We start from the raw sequence: 20,829 nt of genomic DNA, 5'->3' as shown, positions 1-20,829 counted from the left end.
TCAAAAAGAAAAAAGTGTTGTGGAGTTTGATGGTGGTGACGGTGACTGACGTCGGTGAATATGCTAAAAACACCGAGTTGTAACGTTGAGGGTAAATTTTATGGCATATGAATTATATCTCAAAGTTGTAAAACAATCGCCGAGGCGGGGTGTGGTGGCTCACGCCTGTAATCCCAGCACTTAGGGAGGTTGAGGCAGGAGGATTACCGAGCTCAGGAGTTTGAGACCAGTCTGGGCGACATAGTGAGACCCCATCTCTACCAAAAATACCCCCCCAAAATTATCTGGGTGTAGCGTGCACTCCGGTGGTCCCGGCTACTCAGGAGGCTGAGGTGGGAGGATCGTTTGAGCCCAGGAGGTTGAGGCTGCTGTGAGCCATGATCGCTCCACCGCACTCCAGCCTGGGCAACAGTGAGACCCTGTCACAAAAAAATTAAATAAAAATGGTCACTGAGATGGTAAACACACGGAATTCCGTTTGAAGCTGGTGGACAGTGTGTGAGTCAAGGCTGCTGTTCACTGAGGACGCCTGAACCTCCCTCCCAAGGGGCCCCGGCTGTGCGTGGCCATCTTGCCAGCATCAGCTCATCCTGCTGTGCCCTGGTGCCTCTGGGGGCTGCTCCCGGGGGGCTCTGGGGTATCCACCCTGTCCCATGTGGAATGTTTTCTGGTTTCTGCCAACACTGTTTGGGGAGCGGTGGCCGCGGGGTTGTTTGCTTCTCCTGGAAGGGCCCCAGTGGGCACCTGGAGCTTTATGACGAGGAGGCTTTTAAGTTTTCTTGTAGACACATTTAAAAAATGAAAAACAAGTGAATTTATTTTAATAATATATTTTATTTAACTCCAGTATGCCCAAAATATTGCTATTTCCACATGCAGTCGATATAAAAAGCTGTCACAGAGATATTGACACTGTCTCTAATCACGTGTCTTGCACTTTCAGCTGTGGCTGCTGTGTCAGACAATATGAGGTGGGGAGGGGACAGGCCCTGGAGGCCTCCCTTGGGATCGACAGCTTCTGGGGGCTCTGAAGCCAGTGTTGCCGGCCCACTGGCTCCAGGTCTCAGGCCGGCCTCTAGCCCCAGGTCCTTGCTGCATCCTGGGGGCGGCGGCTGCAGGGCCCTCAAGGTTGGCGCTCTCAGAAGGGGGCAGTAAGGCCGGCTCTGTGGGGGTGGGGGAGCCTGGGAGCCCTCCGTCAGGGTGCCAGGGAGACCTGGGGGGCACACAGCCCACTCTCTTGCCGCCTCTCGCTCTCTTGGCCACGCCTGCTCGCAGCACAAGGCCCACCTGGAGAGCCTGCGGGTCCTCAGGGAAACACCACAGAAAAACCACAGAGGAAGCGTGACCTGGCGCCCGGACAAGAATGCAGGGTGGCCCAGCTTCCAGTCCGTCTTGGGTGACTCACTGCGGTGTGCAGAAAACACCATTGTGCACCGCAGCCACAGGAAGCCCTCCGCCTCCCCGACCCCCTCCCACTCCCCCACCCCGCCGTCTCCCCCCCACCCCGCCGTCTCCCCCTCACCCTCCCCCCACCCCCACCCTCCCCTTCCCCCGCCCCCTTCCCCCACCTCCCCTGCCCCCGCCTCCGCCTGCCGCTCCTTTTCCAGGTCCCGGGGCCGGTGGTGCTGTGTCACCGATGGAGAGACTGACGGCCGCCGCCGGCCTGCCATGGCCACCTCTGAGCCTCCGCCAGCAACCTGGCGTCTTGTGGGGTCCTTCAAGGTCGGCCTGTTCAGGGGTCGTTTGAGGGAGCTTTGGGTCCTACTTGAGGGTGAAGCTTCGAGGCAGGGGCCCCTGCACGTCCTGTTGGTCCCGCCGGTCCCACCTTCCTGTGGAGGCTCCCTGGGAGGCAGCCGCGTCCGGGCTGGGCCTCCCAGGAAACCGAGGAGCAGGGCTGCCACCCATCCTGCCTCGGAGACCATCTCCGGAGCAAGCCCCATGCCCAGGGCTCAGGGGCAGCTGTGCCTTCGCTGGTTTCCTTCTCTGGGAAGGGGGTATCCTGGGCTCAGCTGGGTTTGGGGTGAAGATGAGCCTTCCTGAGTGTGTGTGTCACTCCCACACCTGCGCTGCATTCAGCATCATCTACTCCATCTCCCAGCGAGGCCTGGGATACCCCACCCTGGAGGCCGGCCTCGGGGCCTCAGCCGGAATCTGCTACAGGTTCTGCGGTGGTCCAGGGGCCCTGGAGGTGCCAGCCTATGCCCACCTGGACACCTGCTCAGCGCACGGGACAGCCACAGCCAATGACCGAATCTGCACTGAGGCCAGGGGCTGGGGCTCCAGGCACAGTCACCTGCAGAGCCCTGGACCTCACTCAGGCCCTGGGGGTCTGCCAGGCTCTACAGGAAAGGACACAGCCCTCGCCCTGCCCCCCGCCCTCAGCAGCGTCGCCTCCACAGTGAGTCAGGCACGTCCCCCGTGGGTCACCTCCTCCATGCCAGGCCGCCCCCAGGGGCGCTCCGTCGTTATGCAGTTCTGCCCCGTGTGGGTGGGGGTCCAGCTGTGTCGTCTCCCTGGGTGTGGATCGTGGGGCCAGGGAACAAGAGCCTCTGGGGTTCTCAGAACCCAACGTTCTGTGGTCACAGGACTCATGGCAACAATTTGGCTTGAGTTAGCACCTTTCAGAAGGAATGAAGACACTTAAAAGAGTTGGTTGTTAATTTTTTTTTTTTTTTTTTTTTTGAGACAGAGTTTTGCTCTGTCGCCCAGGCTGGAATGCAGTGGTGCAATCTCAGCCCACTGCAACCTCCGCCTCCTGGGTTCAAGTGATTCTCCTGCCTCACCCTCCCAGGTAGCTGGGATTACAGGCACCCACCACCACGCCTGGCTAATTTTTGTATTTTTAGTAGAGATGGGGTTTCACCATGTTGGCCAGGCTGGTTTCGAACTCCTGGCCTCAAGTGATCTGCCCTCCTTAGGCTCCCACAGTGCTAGGATTACAGGCATGCGCTACCGTGCCCAGCTGTTGGTTGTTAATTATTTTTGTTTTTTGAGACGGAGTTTAGCTCCTATTGCCCAGCTGGAGTGCAGTGGCGCGGTCTCGGCTCACTGCAACGTCCACCTCCCGGGTTCTTGCCATTCTCCTGCCTCAACCTCCCGAGTAGCTGGGACTACAGGCACCTGCCACCACGCCCAGCTAATTTTTTGTATTTTTAGTAGAGACGGGGTTTCACCGTGTTGGCCAGGATGGTCTCGATCTCCTGACCTCGTGATCCACCCGCCTCAGCCTCCTAAAGTGCTGGGATTACGGGCATGAGCCACCGCGCCCGGCCAGCAGTTGTTAATTTTAAGTGGAAGCTGCAAAACTGGTGAGTGGTGTTGCCCCATCAGGGAGCCGGGGAGCCCCGCTTGTCCTGGTGTGGGCTTGGGACCCAGCACCATGTTCCGAGAAAGATGCTGAGGGATCCAGACAGGCTTTTTCATCCTAAAATGAGGCCAGTTACAGAAAGTGTGCAGTGAGGGAATGTGAACTGAATCCTTGCCAGCCGTTTCCGTTCTCAGTCACATCAGCCCGTGTCTCCACTTGACCATTTTTACGTCCAGGGCTTTGTAGACACAGCTCCCTCCCTACACGCCGCAGGCCACCATGCCTGGATAGATACCATTTTTTTCATAGAAACGGTCTCATTATGTTACCCAGGCTGGTCTCAAACTCCTGGACTCAAGCGATCTGCCTGCTTTGGCCTCCCAATGTGGTGGGATCAGAGGTGTGAGCCACCACGCTGGGCCAGTTTTCTGTTACTTAAAACAGAATATCTAAAACTGGGTAATTTATAAAGAAAAGGAATTTATTTCTTATGGCTCTGGAGGCTAAGTCTAAGGGTGAGGGGAGCGTCCGAGGAGGCGTTCATGCTGGCGGGACTCTGAATGAGGAGGTATTCATGCTGGTGGGACTCGGAAGGGTCCTGAGGCGGCTTGGGGCACCCATGGTGAGGGCCCGGCATGCGGGCTCAGGCCCCAGGCCTCTCTTCCTCTTCTTATAAAGCCACCAGTTCCACTCCCGTGATAACCCAGGAATCCATGAATGGATTAATCCCTCCAGTGGGGCAGGATCCTCACCCCCCAGGCACGTCCCAAGGCCCCACCTGGAAACGCTGCAGCATGGTGATGGAGTTCCAGCGTGTTTCAGAGGGACAGACTTTAACTTATAGCAGCCGTCCTCCTGCAGAAGGGACAGGCCGACTGCCCCTTCCTGAGCTGATCAGCAAAGTGAGTGCCATCGGGGCCTTGTACAAGTTCATCCTGAGCTCAGGGACAAAAACAGCCCTGCAGACTCTTGTGGAGAGGGGCTGACCCAGCCTGATGGTGAGAGACAAGCTGTGCCCGGGTGCTGTGCCTGTGCTCCCACTGGCCTAGCTTCCCTGTACACGGTGGGTCTGTCCATTCCGATTGGCTCAAGGCTCCGCCTTTTTAAAGAGGACCTTGGAACTCACAGGCCACTCAAGGGACTGCAGATAAAAGGCCCCCAATCTCAGATTTGGGGTTACCATTGGTCTGAGGGGCTGGTTCAGCTGTGCTGGACGTCCCTGGAGGGCCTTGCTGAGCAGCTGGGGGGAGGTGTGGGGGCAGCAGGGGCTGCTGTCTCCCCCAAAGCCCTCTTTTTTTTTTGAGACGGAGTCTCACTCTATCGTCCAAGGCTGGAGTGCAGTGGCGTGATCTCAGCTCACTGCAAGCTCCACCTCCCGGGTTCACACCATTCACCTGCCTCAGCCTCCTGAGTAGCTGGGACTACAGGCACCCGCCACCATGCCCAGCTAATTTTTTATATTTTTAGTAGAGACGGGGTTTCACCGTGTTAGCCAGGATGGTCTCGATCTGCTGACCTCGTGATCCTCCCGCCTCGGCCTCCCAAAGTGCTGGGATTACAGGCGTGAGGCCCCCCACCCCAAAGCCCTCTTAAAAGCCCCTTGGGAGCTTTGGGGCACGTGCAGGGCTGGCCGAATGTTGGAGGAGACACATCGAGGCACTGAGGAAGAGTCACTGTGAGGAAGAGTCACTGTTGCGTTTTAGTAAAACACGCAGCTCAGTCGAACACGAGGAGGAGGGGCTGGGCTTCACAGCTTTCTGGAGACACAGCAAGGAGGTTGGGCCAGGGAGACCCTTGGAGGCGTGAGGCTGGGAGACCACAGGAGGCATGAGGGTGGGAGATCCCCAGAGGCGTGAGGCTGGGGAGACCCCCGGAGGCGTGAGGCTGGAAAACCCCTGGAGGATTGAGGCTCCACACTTGTGTGCTGCCGGGCCTGGTGTGTCCATGCTGCCCAAGGGGAAAGCCCCCTCCGGCTTCCCCCCAGACCCTTTGCTGTGCCCCTCCCGCCTCCCGCGTGTGTCCTGAGGTCCAGCCAGCGCATCCAGGACCTCGAATGCCTGTGGACCCGTGGGTTCCAGTGACGGAAACACTGGGCACTTCTCCCACTCCAGCTGGGCCGTCTTCAGAACCAGGCCAGGAGCCGCTGCGTTGGGGTTTATGCTTGGATGGTAGACAGCTGTGGGCGTGTCTGGGGAGCCGCACTCCGGGATCTGGAGCTGCGTCTCCATCCTTCCCTGTCAGGGACCCTCTGAAGGGCCTGCGGGCCGCCAGTCACCTTCCCTTAGCCAAGGGATCCCAGGAGATGGGGCGGGGACGCTGGGTTCTGGGTTATGGGGCTGGCAGGACAGAGCCCGAGAGCGGCCAGACCTGCCCTTTGCATGGCACAGAGGATCCCAGGAAAGGGCCTGCGGTGAGCCGGGGGCAGATGGCCCCTTGGGGGCCGGGGCCTCAGGTGGGTGGGCTTCGCGGGGGAGCAGTCACCTCTGCGGTGTTTAGGGCAGGCGGACAGAGGTGGAGGGGCCTCCCCGTGTTCGCTGCGGCCGCCGAGCTGGGCTCTGCCTGCAGCGCTGGCCTGGTGGGAAACAGAGACCAAGCCTGGGCGTGCGGGTAGGGGAGGCGCTTGGACTTCGGGCGCCTGGGACTGACGCGGCTGAGACGGAGGAGGCGCTGCCGGGTTCCACCAGCAGAGGGGCCCAGAGACCAGCCCGGACACGCGGCGGTCGGCGTGGGGTGCCCGGGACTGGCTCCTCCGCAGGCCGCCCCCGCCCGCCCGCTCCGGTGCGTCTGTGAACGGGCGGGTTTGCCGGCGTGCGTTCTGGCCTCCACGACTCCGGGTGCCGCAGATGCGGGGCCTTCCCGGTCACAGGACCCTGGGACGCTGGGAGGCAGTGTTGGCTCCGCACTTCTCTCAGAGCCTGACAGCCTGGCTGGGGCCGCCCCGTCGGGTCCCGCAACCAGCAAGGCCGTCCCCAGCCTGCTGAGGGGGGCCAGGCTGCACTCCTGGAAGGGAGGGGTGGGGGCTGAGGAGCTGCCTGGGGTGGGGGTCGGGGCACAGACACCCCAGAGGAGGGCTGGGGAGAGGGTGTACCACCCACTGAGGCTGTGGCCTGGGGAGTACTGAGAGCCCAGGGAAATTTCCAGAAGCCGCTGGGAGTGCCCGTGGGAGTGGAGGTGGTAGTGGTGGGGGACCTGCTGCCTTTATTCATTTGCTCATCAAACACCATCAGCGCCACTGATGCCGCTGCCGTCTGGAGATCGAGGGGTGCATTGGTACGGGAAGCCAGGTCCACCCTCCGGACAGCCCTGGGGCTCGCCAGGGGCAGGAGTGCTGGCCACCAGCAGCCGTCGCCTCTGCCGTTTGGGACAAGACAAACAGAGGTGGAGCGGCCTCCTGTCAGGGCCTCTCTGTGCGATGGGGGTGTCACGAGGCTCACCCCACCCTCGCTGCACTCAGCCCCTGGCTCTCAGCTCTAGATAACTTGCTGCCAGCCACCCTGGTTCTGTGCAGGGGCCTCACTTTTCTTTCTTTTCTTTTCTTTTTTTTTTTTTTCCTTTTTCCTTGCCTTTTCTTTCTTTTCCTTTCCTTTCCTTTTCTTTCTTTTCCTTTCCTTTCCTTTTCTTTCTTCTTTCTTTCTTTTCTTCTTTTCTTTCTTTTCTTTTTTTTTTTTGGAAACAGGGTCTTGCTCTGTCACCCAGGCTAGAATGCAGTGGCCCAATCTTGGGTCACTGCAGCCTTGACCACCTGGGCTCAAGCGATCCTCCCACCTCAGCCTCCCGAGTAGCTGGGCGTGCAGGTGCATGTTACCACGCGCAGCTGATTTTTTTTCGTAGGATGGGGTCTCACTATGTCGCCCAGGCTGGCTCAAACTCCTGAGCTCAAGTGATCCTCCCGCCTCGGCCTCCCACAAGGCTGGGATTACAGGTGTGAGCCACCGTGCCCAGCCAGTTTCACGTTTTATTCACGCTTCAGAGCACAGAGGCCTCTGCCTGGCATTGGGGCACGGGCAAGGTGTCTGTGGGCAGCGGGTCCCACCGAGGGTTCCAGGGCAGCAGATGGTGGGCAGGGCGGGGAGACCATGTGCATGGTACCCAAGCCAGGCTCTTGCTGAGTCAGGCTAACTCTAACATTTATCGGGAACTTGATCTACTTCAATGTGATGTAAGAAAAACAAATGCGTTTTCAGCAGAAGATCCAGGAGGAAACCAGCAATAGAGAGAAATGGTGGCTTCTGCCGCCTTACAGAGTGGGAGCTGTGCCTGAGCCTTCTGCCTCTCGGCCCAGAGCCTGGCATTTCTTTCTTTTTTTTTTTTTTTTTTTGCACACAAAACAGTAAACATTTTCTAAAAATACGTACAAACAAAAAGATGCGTATCAAACATATTAGGAAGGTTGCACATGGGAAGTCAGGGAATAGAAATGGGGGGTGGGAATTAAAGAGAATGAATGAGAGAGGGACTTTGTATGGATCAATGATAATAACTCAATCCTCTATTTGACAAAGAAGAAGGAGAAGGAAGAGGAAGAAAAAGAAAGTGGGATAAAGGATCAGAAAGGGAGGAAAATAGAAAAAATTAGAGTACGACTCCAGGGTAAACCTGTTTTGTTGTCGCTGGGTTGGTTGGTTGGTTTGTCTGTTGTATTTTTCATATGTTTCGCCATGTTGGCCAGGCTGGTCTCGAACTCCTAGCCTGAAGTGATCAACCCGCCTCGGCCTCCCAGAGCGCCGGGACTACAGGTGTGAGCCACCACGTCCAGCCCCCACATTGCTTCGGGCCTCCGTGGTAGACCTCCCAGACGGGGCGGTCGGGCAGAGGGGCTCCCCACATCCCAGACAGGGCGGCCGGGCAGAGGCGCTCCCCACATCCCAGACGGGGCGGCCGGGCAGAGGCGCTCCTCACTTCCCAGACGGGGTGGCCGGGCAGAGGCGCTCCTCACTTCCCAGACGGGGCGGCCGGGCAGAGGCGCTCCTCACTTCCCAGACGGGGCGGCCGGGCAGAGGCGTTCCCCACATCCCAGACGGGGCGGCCGGGCAGAGGCGCTCCTCACTTCTTCCCAGATGGGGCGGCCGGGCAGAGGCGCTCCTCAATTCCCAGACGGGGCGGCCGGGCAGAGGCGCTCCTCACTTCCCAGACGGGGCGGCCGGGCAGAGGCGCTCCTCACTTCCTAGACGGGGTGGCGGCCGGGCAGAGGCGCTCCTCACTTCCCAGACGATGGGTGGCCGGGCAGAGGCGCTCCTCACTTCCCAGACGGGGCGGCCGGGCAGAGGCACTCCTCACTTCTTCCCAGACGGGACAGCCGGGCAGAGGCGCTCCTCACTTCCTAGACGGGGTGGCGGCCGGGCAGAGGCGCTCCTCACTTCCCAGACGATGGGTGGCCGGGCAGAGACGCTCCTCATTTCCTAGACGGGGTGGCGGCCGGGCACAGGCGCTCCTCACTTCCCAGACGGGGCGGCCGGGCAGAGGCGCTCCTCACTTCCCAGACGGGACAGCCGGGCAGAGGCGCTCCTCACTTCCTAGACGGGGTGGCGGCCGGGCAGAGGCGCTCCTCACTTCCCAGACGATGGGTGGCCGGGCAGAGACGCTCCTCATTTCCTAGACGGGGTGGCGGCCGGGCACAGGCGCTCCTCACTTCCCAGACAGGGCGGCCGGGCAGAGGCGCTCCTCACTTCTTCCCAGACGGGGCGGGAGCCTGGCATTTCTTGAACCATGAGACATAAAGTTTATTGTTGAGAGCCTGAGAAACTGTGGATGCTGGGGACGGGTGAGTGGCTGGGGACAGGTGAGTGGCCTGCAACGGCTGCCCTGGGCTCCATCTGTGGCTCTGCAAATCCTTGGGACATGGACACCAGCACAAACGAGTCCAGGACCTGTGTGGGGGGCCCACCCTGCCCCCATTGGTCCTGTGGTCCAGGGGTCCCCAGGGAGCAGTTGGGGAAGCAGCGGGGGTTGGGGCTCCGGCCCCTGCCCTGGCCCCGGGTGCCCATTGCCTTCCCCCAGGGGTGCTGGCCCAGCCCTCTGTGGGTCAGAGCCCACTGTGCCGGACCCCAGCATAGTTAGGAGGTCCAAGGGTGGGATGTGCGGATGTGCGGGGCTCCCAAGCAGGCTCTTTGGAAACCTGCTGGTCAGAGGCCCTGGGAATTTGGAAATGGCCACTGGCTCACCTGTGGGACAGCACGTGTCCCCTCCCAGCACCCAGCTCGCCTGGGGGACAGCACTGTGTCCCCTCCCCAGCACCTGGGAGGGCTGGGGCCACAGCTCTGAGGGGATAGGCAGGGGCTGAGACAGATGAGGTGGCACTGGGAGCTAGGAGGAGACAGGCGTGGCCAGGAGGGGACTGTGGCTTTTAGTGATTTTTTTTTTTTTTTTTTTTTTTTTTTGAGACAGAGCTTCACTCTTGTTGCCCAGGCTGGAGTGCAATGGTGCGACCTTGGCTCACCGCAACCTCTGCCTCCTGGGTTCAAGCATTTCTCCTGCCTCAGCCTCCCAAGCAGCTGAGATTACAGGCATGTGCCACCATGCCCAGCTAATTTTATGTTTTTAGTAGAAATGGGGTTTCTCCATGTTGGTCAGGCTGGTCTCGAACTCCCAACCTCACGTTATCCTCCGGCCTCGGCCTCCCAAAGTGCTGGAATTGCAGGCATGAGCCACCGCGCCCAGCCGGCTTTTAGTGATTTTTTTTTGCATGATTTTTCAGAATTTGCAAATGTAGTTTTCCAAATATTGTATTACATGCATAATTGCCTTTATAGGCAGCCAAGACAATAAAAAGCAAATAAAAATGGAGAGTGGTAGAGTGAGGAGACTGGGACGAGACCTGCTTTGGTCCTGGCTGAGCTCAGTTTTCTCATCTGGGAGATGGGCACGCCTCTTTCATGGAGGCAGAGAGAATAGTGTGCAGAGGCCTCGTGGGCACCCTGACCCTTGCCCGAGAGCTGGCGTGGGGAGCCTCTGCCTCGGTTGGGGAAGGACCCGTGATCTGCTGTGGGCTGAGTTGTTTCCCCCAAATTCCCATGTTGAAGCCCTAGGCCCCATGTCACTGTATTTGGAGATGGGGTCTTTGCAGAGGTAAAATGAGGTCGTCGGGGTGGGCCCTAATCCAGTAGGACTGGTGTCGCCACAAGAAGGGGAGATCAGGACACAGACACACATGGGGGGACCCGTGAGGACCCAGGGAGGAGACCCAGGGAGTGGGGCCCACCCTCCCCACCCAGTCGCAGAGCTGCAGCCTCAGGACGGTGAGGACACACGTCCCTGTCACTCGCGCCCTGTGTGTGGTGCTTTGTACGGCCCTGGAGGACACTCCACATCCTTCGGGGTCTATGCAGAGATGGCGTGGGGGTGTGACTGCCCCACCCCGGGACCCACCCCTATCCCACAGGTCTGTCTTCCCCTTCATTTCCTGGTGAAGAGCCCAGGCTGGGGCATCCACGGTTCTGGGCATGGTGGAGAGGGCCTTCTGAGAAGGGCAGTGACCACTTTCTGGAGCCCTTGGAAACTGGCGGTGGGCTCTGTGTGGCTGGGTCTGCCCTGCTGGGAGGAGCCCTAAGACCCTGGATCTTGGGCCTGGTGGTCCATCTCCCCTGAGGCCAATTAAGATGACAGCAAAAGAATTAAAAAGGCAAAACCCTTTAGGGGCAAAGAGAAGGGGAGAGGCAAAAACTGGGGGGCTCGGGAACGGAGACCCAGGTTCTCTGGGTACGGGCCTCTGGAGGGCTGAAACGGACCTGGGGCAGCCTTCATGGGGTGCTGCCAGACCCTGCGGCCCCTGACCCTCGGAGACCCTGGGCCAGGGTGTTCTGGCTGCTGCTGCAGCTGGGCTGAGGGTGGGGAGGGCTGCAGAGGAATGGGGTCTGCAGCTTCCTGTCTGTGCCCCCAAACTCGGTGGCTAGCAGGTGCGGCTGGGAGGGCTTTTTCCTGGACAGACCAGCCGGGAGGAGATGCGGTTGGGTCTGCATCTTCCGGGGCCCCTCAGGTCACTCACAGTGGGGCCCCACTCCTGGGGTGCCCCCAACCCATTTCCAAGCAGATGACTAGCGCCTCACTCTCAGATACGCATAGCAGTCCCCACACTGCCATGGAGAGGAGAGGGGTCAGCGCCAGGGATCCTGCAGGAAATGAGCCAAGCCGAGCCACAGGGTCTCCCGAGGCAGGTGATATGCTTTGGCTGTGTCCTCACCCACATCTCAACTTGAATTGTATCTCCCAGAATTCCCACCTGTTGTGGGAGGGACCCAGGGAGCAGTAATTGAATCCTGGGGGCTGGTCTTTCCCATGCTGTTCCCATGGTAGTGAATACGACTCACGAGATATGATGGCTTTATCGGGGTTTCCACTTTTGGTTCCTCCTCATTTTCTCTTGCTGCCACCATGTAAGAAGTGCCTTTCGCCTTCCACCATGATTCTGAGGCCTCCCCAGCCATGTGGAAATGTGAGTCCAATTAAACTTGTTTTTGTTCTCAGTCTCAGGTATGTCTTTATCAGCAGCGTGAAAACAGGCTAATGCAGTAAATTGGTACCACTAGAGTGGGGTATTGCTGAAAAGATACCCAAAAATGTGGAAGCAACTTGGAACTGGGTAACAAGCAGAGGTTGGAACAGTTTGGAGGGCCCAGAAGACAGGAAGATGTGGGAAAGTTTGGAACCTCCTAGAGACTTGTTGAATAGCTTTGACAAAAATGTTGATAGTGATATGAACAATAAGGTCCAGGCTGAGATGGTCTCAGATGGAGATGGGGAACTTGTTGAGAACTGGAGCAAAGATGACTCTTGTTATCTTTTAGCAAAGAGACTGGCGGCATTTTGCGCCTGTTCTAGAGATTTATGGAAGTTTGACCTTGAGAGAGATATGATTTAGGGTATCTGGTGGAAGAAATTTCTAAGCAGCAAAGCATTCAAAAGGTGCGTTGGATGCTGTTAAAAGCATTCTGGGACTGGGCGCAATGGCTCCCGCCTGTAATCCCAACACTTTGGGAGGCTGAGACGGGCGGATCATGAGGTCAGGAGTTCAAGACCAGCCTGACCAATATGGTGAAACCATATCTCTACTAAAAATACAAAAATTAGCCGGGCGTGGTGGCACACACCTGTAATCCCAGCTACTCGGGAGGCTGAGGCAAGAGAATCACTTGAACCAGGAAGGCAGAGGTTGCAGTGAGCCAAGATCACGCCACTGCACTCCAGCCTGGTGACAGAGCAAGACTCCATCTCAAAAACAAAACAAAAAAAGAATTATGTTTAAAAAGGGAAACAGCATAAAAATTCAGAAAATGTGCAACCTGACGCAGTAGAAAAGAAAAACCAATTTTTTCAGGACAAATTCAAGCCGGCTGCAGAAATTTGCATAAGTAGCAAGGAGGCCAATGTTCATCCCCAAGACGATGGGGAAAATGTCTCCAGGTCATGTCAGAGACCTTCATGGCAGCCCCTCCCATCATAGGCCTGGAGGCCCAGGAGGAAAAAGTGTTTTTTGGGGCCAGGCCCTGGGTTCCTGTGCTGTGTGCAGTCTAGGGACTTGGTGCCCCATGTCCCAGACAATCCAGCCATGGCTGAAAGGGGCCAACATAGAGCTCGGGCCATGGCTTCAGAGGGTGGAAGCCCCAAGCCTTGGCAGCTTCCATGTGGTGTTGAGCCTGTGGGTCCACAGAAGTCAGGAATTGAGGTTTGGGAACCTCTGCCTAGATTTCAGATGTTTGGAAATGCCTAAATGTCCAGGCAAAAGTTTGCTGCAGGGCGGGGCCCTCATGGATAACCTCTGCGAGGGTAGTGCAGAAGGGAAATGGGTGGAGGCCGGGCACGGTGGCTCATGTCTGTAATACCAGCACTTTGGGAGGCGGAGGCAGGCAGATCACAAGCTCAGGAGATCAAGACCGTCCTGGCTAACACGGTGAAACCCCATCTCTACTAAAAATACAAAAAAATTTAGTCGGGTGTCATGGCAGGCGCCTGTTGTCCCAGCTACTCAGGAGGCTGAGGCAGGAGAATGGCAGGAACCTGGGAGGTGGAGCTCGCAGTGAGCTGAGATCACGCCACTGCACTCCAGCCTGGGCAACAGAGCGAGACTCCATCTCAAAAAAAAAAAAAAAAAAAAAGAAGGAAATGGGTGGGATCCCCCCACAGAGTCCCTACCAGGACACAGCCTAGTGGAACTGTGAGAAGCAGGCCACTGTCATCCAGATGCCAGGATGGTAGATCCACCGACAGCCTGCACCATGTGCCTGGAAAAGCAGCAGACACTCAACACCACCCGTGAAAGCAGCTGGGAGGGTGGCTGTACCCTGCAGAGCCACAGGGGCGGAGCTGCCCAAGACCGTGGGAACCCACCTCTTGCATCAGCATGACCTGGATGTGAGACCTGGAGTCAAGGGAGATCATTTTGGAGCTTTCAAATTTGACCACCCTTCTGGATTTCAGACTTGCATGGGCCCTGTCATCCCTTTATTTTGTCCAATTTCTCCCATTTGGAACTTTTTTTTTTTTTGAGATGGAGTCTCGCTCTGTTGCCCAGGCTGGAGTGCAATGGCGCAATCTCAGCTCACTGCAACCTCCGCCTCCCAGGTTCGAGTGATTCTCCTGCCTCAGCCTCCTGAGTAGCTGGGACTATAGGTGGGTGCCACCACGCCCGGCTAATTTTGTATTTTTAGTAGAGACGGGGTTTCTCCATGTTGGTCAGGCTGGTCTCAAACTCCCGACCTCAGGTGATCCACCCGCCTCGGCCTCCCAAAGCGCTGGGATTATAGGAATGAGCCACTGCGCCCAGCCCAGAACGGCTGTATGTACTGAATACCTGTATCCCCACTGTATCTAGGAAGTAACTAACTTGCTTTTGATTTTATGGGCTCATAGGCGGAAGGGACTTGCCTTGTCTCAGATCAGACTTTGGACTGTGGACTTTTGAGTTAATGCTGAAATAAGTTGAGACTTTGAGGGACTGTTGGGAAGGCATGATTGGTTTTGAAATGTGAGGACGTGAGATTTGGAGGGGCCAGGGGTGGAATGATATGGTTTGGCTGTGTCCCCACCCAAATCTCAACTCGAATTGTATCTCCCAGAATTCCCACGTGTTATGGGAGGGACCCAGTGGGAGTAATTACATCATGGGGGCCAGTTTTTCCCACGCTATTCTTGTGATATTGAGTAAGTCTCATGAGAGCTGACGGGTTTATCAGGGGCTTCCTCTTTTGCTTCTTCCTCATTTTCTCTCTCTCTTTTTTTTTTTTTTTTTTTTTTTTTTTTTGAGATGGAGTTCTGCTCTGTCACCCAGGCTGGAGTGCAATGGCGCAATCTCAGCTCACTGCAACCCCTGTTCCCAGGTTCAAGTGATTCTCCTGCCTCCGCCTCCTGAGTAGCTGGGAGGCATCACCACCATGCCTGGCTACTTTTTGTATTTTTAGTAAAGACAGGGTTTCGCCATGTTGGCCAGGCTGGTCATGAACTCCTGACCTCAGGTGAACTGCCCACCTCAGTCTCCCAAAGTGCTGACGTTACAGGAGTGAGCCACTGTACCCGGCTCTCATTTTCTCTTGCCACCACCATGTAAGAAGTGCCTTTCGCCTTCCACCATGATTCTGAAGCCTCTCCAGCCATGTGGAACCATAAGTCCAATTAAACCTCTTTTTGTTCCCAGTTTCAGATATGTCTTTATCAGCAGCATGAAAATAAACTAATACGGGGGGTAGGAAAAGAAGCCAGGAATAAGAGAGGAGACCCTCGAAAAAAGCTTCAGAAAACCAGAACTCGTGGATAGTATTAAATTTGTGATAGCAGAAATGAACCATTCAATGAGAGAGTTGCAGAATAAGTTCAGGAAATCTCCCAAAAAGGCAGAGGAGGAAAGATGAGAAGACAAAGTTATTCCCAGAAAGTGTAAGTTCTAAACAGCAGGAGTTCCTGAGGATAGAACTGAGGGCGTGGAGGGCAGGACAGCATCGGGAAGCCACATGCAGAAGGGTGGCCACAGAGCCCCCAGGGGACCACGCCACGTCCATCCTGCTGGGATCCGGCCACGGCCCGGGGTCTCCCCAGAAGACGCGGGCACTCGAGTCAGGGGCATCAGATTTCTCAGCAACTCCTGAGGCTAGAAGACAGTAGAGGGGCATTACCATGACCGCCAGGAGAATGACCCTTGCCCCACAGCCACACACAGCCAGGCTTCCAGTGGAGGTGCAGCGTGCGTGTGTCACGGGACATGGATGTGCCTGTGTCATGGGGACGTGGTTGCCTGTGTGTCATGGAGACGTGGTTGCCTGTGTGTCTTGGGGACGTGGGTGCACGTGTGTCTTGGGGACGTGGTTGCCTGTGTGTCCTGGGGACGTGGGTGCACATGTGTCTTGGGGACGTGGGTGCACGTGTGTCACGGGGACGTGGTTGCCTGTGTGTCTTGGGGACATCGGTGCACATGTGTCACGGGGACATGGTTGCCTGTGTGTCTTGGGGACATGGGTGCACGTGTGTCACAAGGACGTGGTTGCCTGTGTGTCACAGGGATGTGGTTGCCTGTGTGTCTTGGGGACATGGGTGCACGTGTGTCACAAGGACGTGGTTGCCTGTGTGTCACGGGGACGTGGTTGCCTGTGTGTCTTGGGGACATGGGTGCATGTGTGTCACAAGGACGTGGTTGCCTGTGTGTCACAGGGACGTGGTTGCCTGTGTGTCACGGGGACATGGGTGCACACGTATCATGGGGACGTTCTCAGACAAGCAAAGGGCTACTCAGTGCTCCTCCCTTGTGGTTCTGCCTGAGGTGCTCCTGGAAAAGGTGCTCCCTTAGAACTAGGAGGTGAACTTCAGGGAGCGCAGGGGACAAGAGAGAAGGGGGTCCAGGGCAAGCAGGGCTTCAGTGCAGCCATCCAGACGAAGGCAGGCAGAGGCTGGGGAATGGACGTGTCCACAAAGCATGTGAACCCCAGAGCCAGGTGTGCAGTGCTGCAGACAGGGCTGTTCACCAGGGGAACAGAGGACGCCCGGCTGTGAACCATGGAGCCAGTTCCTTCTGTCTTTCCCCCTCGTTCTTTCAATCTGATCCTCCTTTGATCTGTTTTCAGATTCACCAACTCACCTGCCATCCACCTGCTGTGAAGCACAGTCAGTGAGTCAAACACATTCCGTGATTTACCTTTTATTGCAGAGTTTCCATTTAGTTATTTTATGTAGTTTCATATAATCTTCATTTCTCTCCTTTTACTCATTAAAACCATATTTTTTAACTTTATTCATGGGTTTTTGGGTTTTTCTTGAGACAGGGTCTCGCTCTGTCACCCAGGTTGGAAGGCAGTGGTGCGATCTCGGCTCACTGCAGCCTTGATCTCTGGGGCTCCAGCGACTCTTCTGCTTCAGCTTCCTGAGTAGCTGGAACCACAGGTGTGAGCCACCACACCCAGCTACATTTTAATTTTTTTGTACAGAGTTTGACCATGTTGCCTAGGATGGTCTCAAACTCCTGGGCTCAAGCGATCCTCCCGCCTCAGCCTCCCAAACTGCGCTCAGCCTCCTTTAACTGTTTGAACATGTTTTCTGTTCATTCCGTGAACACGGTTGCAATCGTGTTAAAGTTTTTGCTAACACCAGTAACTTTGAGGCCTTCCTCGAAGTTGCTTTCTGTTCTCTGTTTTTTGTGTTTTTCTGCTTGTTTATGGTTCATATTTTCTGGAGTCTTTTGAGGTCTTGTGATTTTTATTATGCACTGAGTTTCATGAATTATCCATTGTGGAAACTCTGGATTTAGGTCTCATCCTCTGAAGAGCGTCGTTTTTTGCTCCGGTGGCTGTTCAGCTTCTGGCTGAGTCCCTTGAACTTGGGGTTGTTTCTTGACATTTTGTCAGGGGCTCTTCAGAGACCCCAGGGCCTTTCTCAAGCTTCCGAAGCTGGGTGGGACTTGACCTTCTCTGGCTTTCGCGGGCTTGGTCTGGATCTGGCGGGAGGATCTGGAGCAGGCCTTCCTCTCAGTGTGGCCTTCAGCTGTGGCCGTCTGGTCCTGATTGTGTGTTGATGGGGTCCTTCCTCTTGGCTGGGCTGGACTGCAGTGTGTCGGGCGCTGTGTGGCCTCCAGTATCTCCACTGTATTCTCAGCCCTGGGGCCACGGGTCCTGGGAGGCTCGGGGGTCCTCCTGCCCACACACGCGCTGCCCCAGCAGCCCCTCCTGCAGGTGTGCGTTCCCCAGCAGCCCCCTCGGCATGGTGGGACACTGTACCCAGCCCGGGCTCCAGCGTGGGGAGCAGCTGTCCTGGGGCTGCCTGGGGCACTGGCTGCTGCCAGGAAATGCGGCCTCACACTGCCTGTTGCCCAGAAACTGGTTTCCTAAGATATATCATCCAGTTTTACATCGTTTGCAGTGGGAGAGACGCAGTCCCTCCCCATGGCGGAGCAGGAGTCTGGAGCAGCCCACGTGAGAAAGGAAAAGGCATCCTAACCTCCACGTGACACCGCTGGGAACGGCCTCTGTCAGTCCTGAGTCCACAGATGATGTCCACGTAACCTTTTTTAGGAGGTTGTGTTGTTGTGTGTTTAGGGGTGTGTGTTGGCCGGCAGGTAAGACAGATTCTTACCCTGTCTGGGCGGAGCTGTCGGTAACGTGTAAAACTGAAGGCCAAGAAGTGACTGTGCTGCGTGTGGCTGAGAAACACACAGGTCCGTCTCCCCGGGAATGGCCGCCTGGGGCCGCGTGTGGCTGAGAAACACACAGGTCCGTCTCCCCGGGAATGGCTGCTGTGAGGGCTGCCTGGGGGAGGGCAGCACAGCTCTCTCCTGCATGCCTGTGTTAGGATTCGGGGTTCAGATGCTGAGCTTTGTGTAACTGCTGTGTGTGATTCAAACTAAAGCTATGCACTCAAAGAAAGTCTTTTTATGCAGCCTTGTGTAAGCAGATTGAAGGAGAAGGGTAACCCTCGTAAGTGTAGATGAGGGTTTTGCATCAAAAACACTCCCAGGGGCCAGGAGCGGTGGCTCACGCCTGTAGTCCCAGCACTTTGGGAGGCTGAGGCAGGCAGATCACCTGAGGTCAGGAGTTCGAGACCAGCCTGACCAACATGGTGAAACCTCGTCTCCACTAAAAATACAAAAATTAGCCAGGCATGATGGTGAGTACCTGTAATCCCAGCTCCTAGGGAGGCTGAGACAGGGGAATTGCTTGAACCCGAGAGGCAGAGGTTGCAGTGAGCTGAGATCGCCCCACTGCACTCCAACCTGGGCATCACAGAGAGACTCTGTCTCCACAAAAAAGAAAGAAAAAGAAAAAAAAGAAAAAAAAGCACTCTGAGGGAGGCTGGGGTCTGCCTGGGATGAGAGCTGTCAGTGGCCGCCTGGATTCTAACAGAGCCACGTGCTGGGTCAGCCTTGAGGGCGTCTCTCCGAGGTCCCTGGTCCTGCCCACGCCCTTGCCCTCTGGAGGACAGCACCTCTGTCCCATGTGGCTCCCTCAGGGGCAGGACACACAGCCTGAGGGGGACATGGCAAGGGGGGTCACGCTGTCCTCAAGAACAGGCCCCTCTGCACGCCCACGAGGGTCTGTCTACTGTGCCCCCCCCCGGGCCCCTCCCACCCCCTGCCCTCCCTGCTGAAAGCTGGGACGGTTTGGCAGGGAACTGGAATGCAGGGTCCAAACTTGGCAGCCGTCACCCCAGCTGGGAGAGGAGTGTGGAGCTGCCAGCTATGCTCAGCGACTGGGGTCCCACTTGGGCCCCCCCAGGCACCGGGTCCCTCCACCACCTCCAGGGGCTACGGGCGTGGGCTCCGCGCGGCTGCCTGTTGCAGTGGGCTCTTCATTCAGGGACCCCACCTGATCGTCTGTTTCTGCAGATCCTCGTTCCTAGCCGCCTGCCAGCGTCCTCGGCCCAGCCCTGAGGATGGACCTAGGAGACCCCACTGGTGACCCTGCCGCTGGCGAGCGCCGCCGCACGGGTGAGTCTGAGGCTGATGGTGCCGAGTCTCCCTGGGGCTGTGGGGGGAGGTGCGTGGGGGTGCATGGGGGGTGGTGGCGTCCACTCTATACTCGGTGACGAGGGCCAGGCTGCTGGCCCCTAGCTGCCGGCCTCTCTACAGTGTCCATGGCTTGGGACCCTGTGAGTCCAGAGGCCCCAGTGTGGCCTTGCTGTCCTCGGGGGTCGGGACAGGCCGCCTCCTTGGGCCCCAGCATGCGTGGCCTGGTGCCGGGCCTGTGACAGGATCCGGGGGAGGTGGCAGGGACAGCACAGCCGCTCAGGGCTGACCGCGGAGGCGGGAGCTCTGGTCCCCTCTGTCCCTCGGGGTGCCAGGCGGAGGGCCCGAAATCCCCTTGGGGGCTCAGCGCCGCCTCCTGGGGCTCAGGGAACCCACAGCCTCTTGGGTCTCGGGCAGTTCCATGGTGGCCTTTGGGGTTCCTAGTTTTTTAAACTGAGGCATTTTTCATCCCTTGGAGTTAAGAACATCTGCCCTCTCAGCAGCTTTTTCAGGTTAAAAAAGAGAAATGAGAGGCGCCTTCCCCTGTGGGCAAAGCCGGGGAGGCTGCATCCCCGCTCAGCTGCCCTGGCAGATTCAGTGCTGAGGATAAACAGCCCGAGGGGAGGTGCAGCCTCCCTCCCTCCTGTTCCTACAGATCAAGACCCTGCAAGTTGAAGACAGGGCCGGGGTTAGGGAAGCGGAGGCTGGGAGGCCGGGGTTAGGGAAGCAGAGGCTGGGAGGCCGGGGTTGGGGAAGCGGAGGCTGGGAAGGAGTGGAGCTGCCTAGTGCCACAGGGGTCAGCCCAAGCCTCAGCTGCTGTCTGTGCCGAGGACGGGCCGGGGCAGGAAGCCTCCTGGAAGGGGCTCGGCCCCAATGGGAGCTGTCCAGGGCCGTGGCTTTGTGGGCAGAGGGTGGGAAGTGGGGGCCGGGGCCCCTTCATGTCCTTCACCCTGCAGTCCTTGTAAACAGCAGTGAGAGCTGTAAGGCCCTGGCCCGGCCGCCTCGCCCTGGGCTGCAGACCCCCAGTTTGTTGTGGGTTTACTGCCTTTTCACTCACCGCCCCCTGGCCTCTGCCCAGGCCCACCCTGCACATGCCCTGCCTGGCAGCCCCTCCATGGGGCACGGCCATGGCCTCTCCCCGGTGAAAGCCCCGCTCCCACGTGGCAGCGGCCCAGGCTCTCTGCCTCAGTTTCCCTATCCCACGCAGCTGCCTCCTTGGGCCTTGGACCCCTCCAGGGGCTTCCTCTCTGCCCTCCTCTTCTGTGTCCCAGTGGGTGCTGAGGGCTGTGGGGGCACCTCCGGGCATGTCGCCTTCCCTGATGTAGCCAGGTCACCGCGTGCTCGGGGAGGGGCCGCCTCTGAGCTGGGCGGGGGTTGGTGTGGATGTGGCCCCCTCAGCAGGCACAACCCTGGCTGTCCTGTGGTGCCCTGACCACACACCTGTCCCTCTAGGGATGGGCCCAGACCCCCTCACCCTTCCTTTCATCCACCGCCTCCTCTGAGGCCATCTGCGGGCCCCGGCCCTGCCCCTGTGTGGGATGAGGCCGTTACCTCCCCTGGAGAGACCGCCCTCGGGGCCGGGGAGCGCATGGGACCCTGGCTTCGCCTCAGC

The 20,829-nt window shown here is 57.7% G+C and overlaps 1 protein-coding gene across 15 annotated transcripts in view; it reads left to right on the top strand.

The window, feature by feature from the left end:
* The window catches only part of EXD3 (exonuclease 3'-5' domain containing 3), a 110,446-nt gene that overhangs the window by 10,433 nt on the left and 79,184 nt on the right, over positions 1 to 20,829 (top strand). For 14 of the 15 annotated variants that reach the window (XM_030818298.1, XM_030818291.1, XM_030818292.1 and 11 more), the window contains exon 2: positions 19,098 to 19,199. In XM_030818298.1, the coding sequence (XP_030674158.1) occupies positions 19,145 to 19,199 (55 nt within the window). In that variant the 5' untranslated portion in view covers positions 19,098 to 19,144. Of the gene's footprint in view, positions 1 to 19,097; positions 19,200 to 20,829 lie in introns of those variants that run through there. The other variant, XM_030818299.1, reaches the window with a different exon arrangement.

Source organism: Nomascus leucogenys, chromosome 8 (genome assembly GCF_006542625.1).
Source record: "Nomascus leucogenys isolate Asia chromosome 8, Asia_NLE_v1, whole genome shotgun sequence".
Taxonomy (NCBI): Eukaryota; Metazoa; Chordata; class Mammalia; order Primates; family Hylobatidae; genus Nomascus; species Nomascus leucogenys.
The sequence above is the reverse complement of the archived record's forward strand: the minus strand, read 5'-3'. Positions and strand labels throughout refer to the sequence as shown.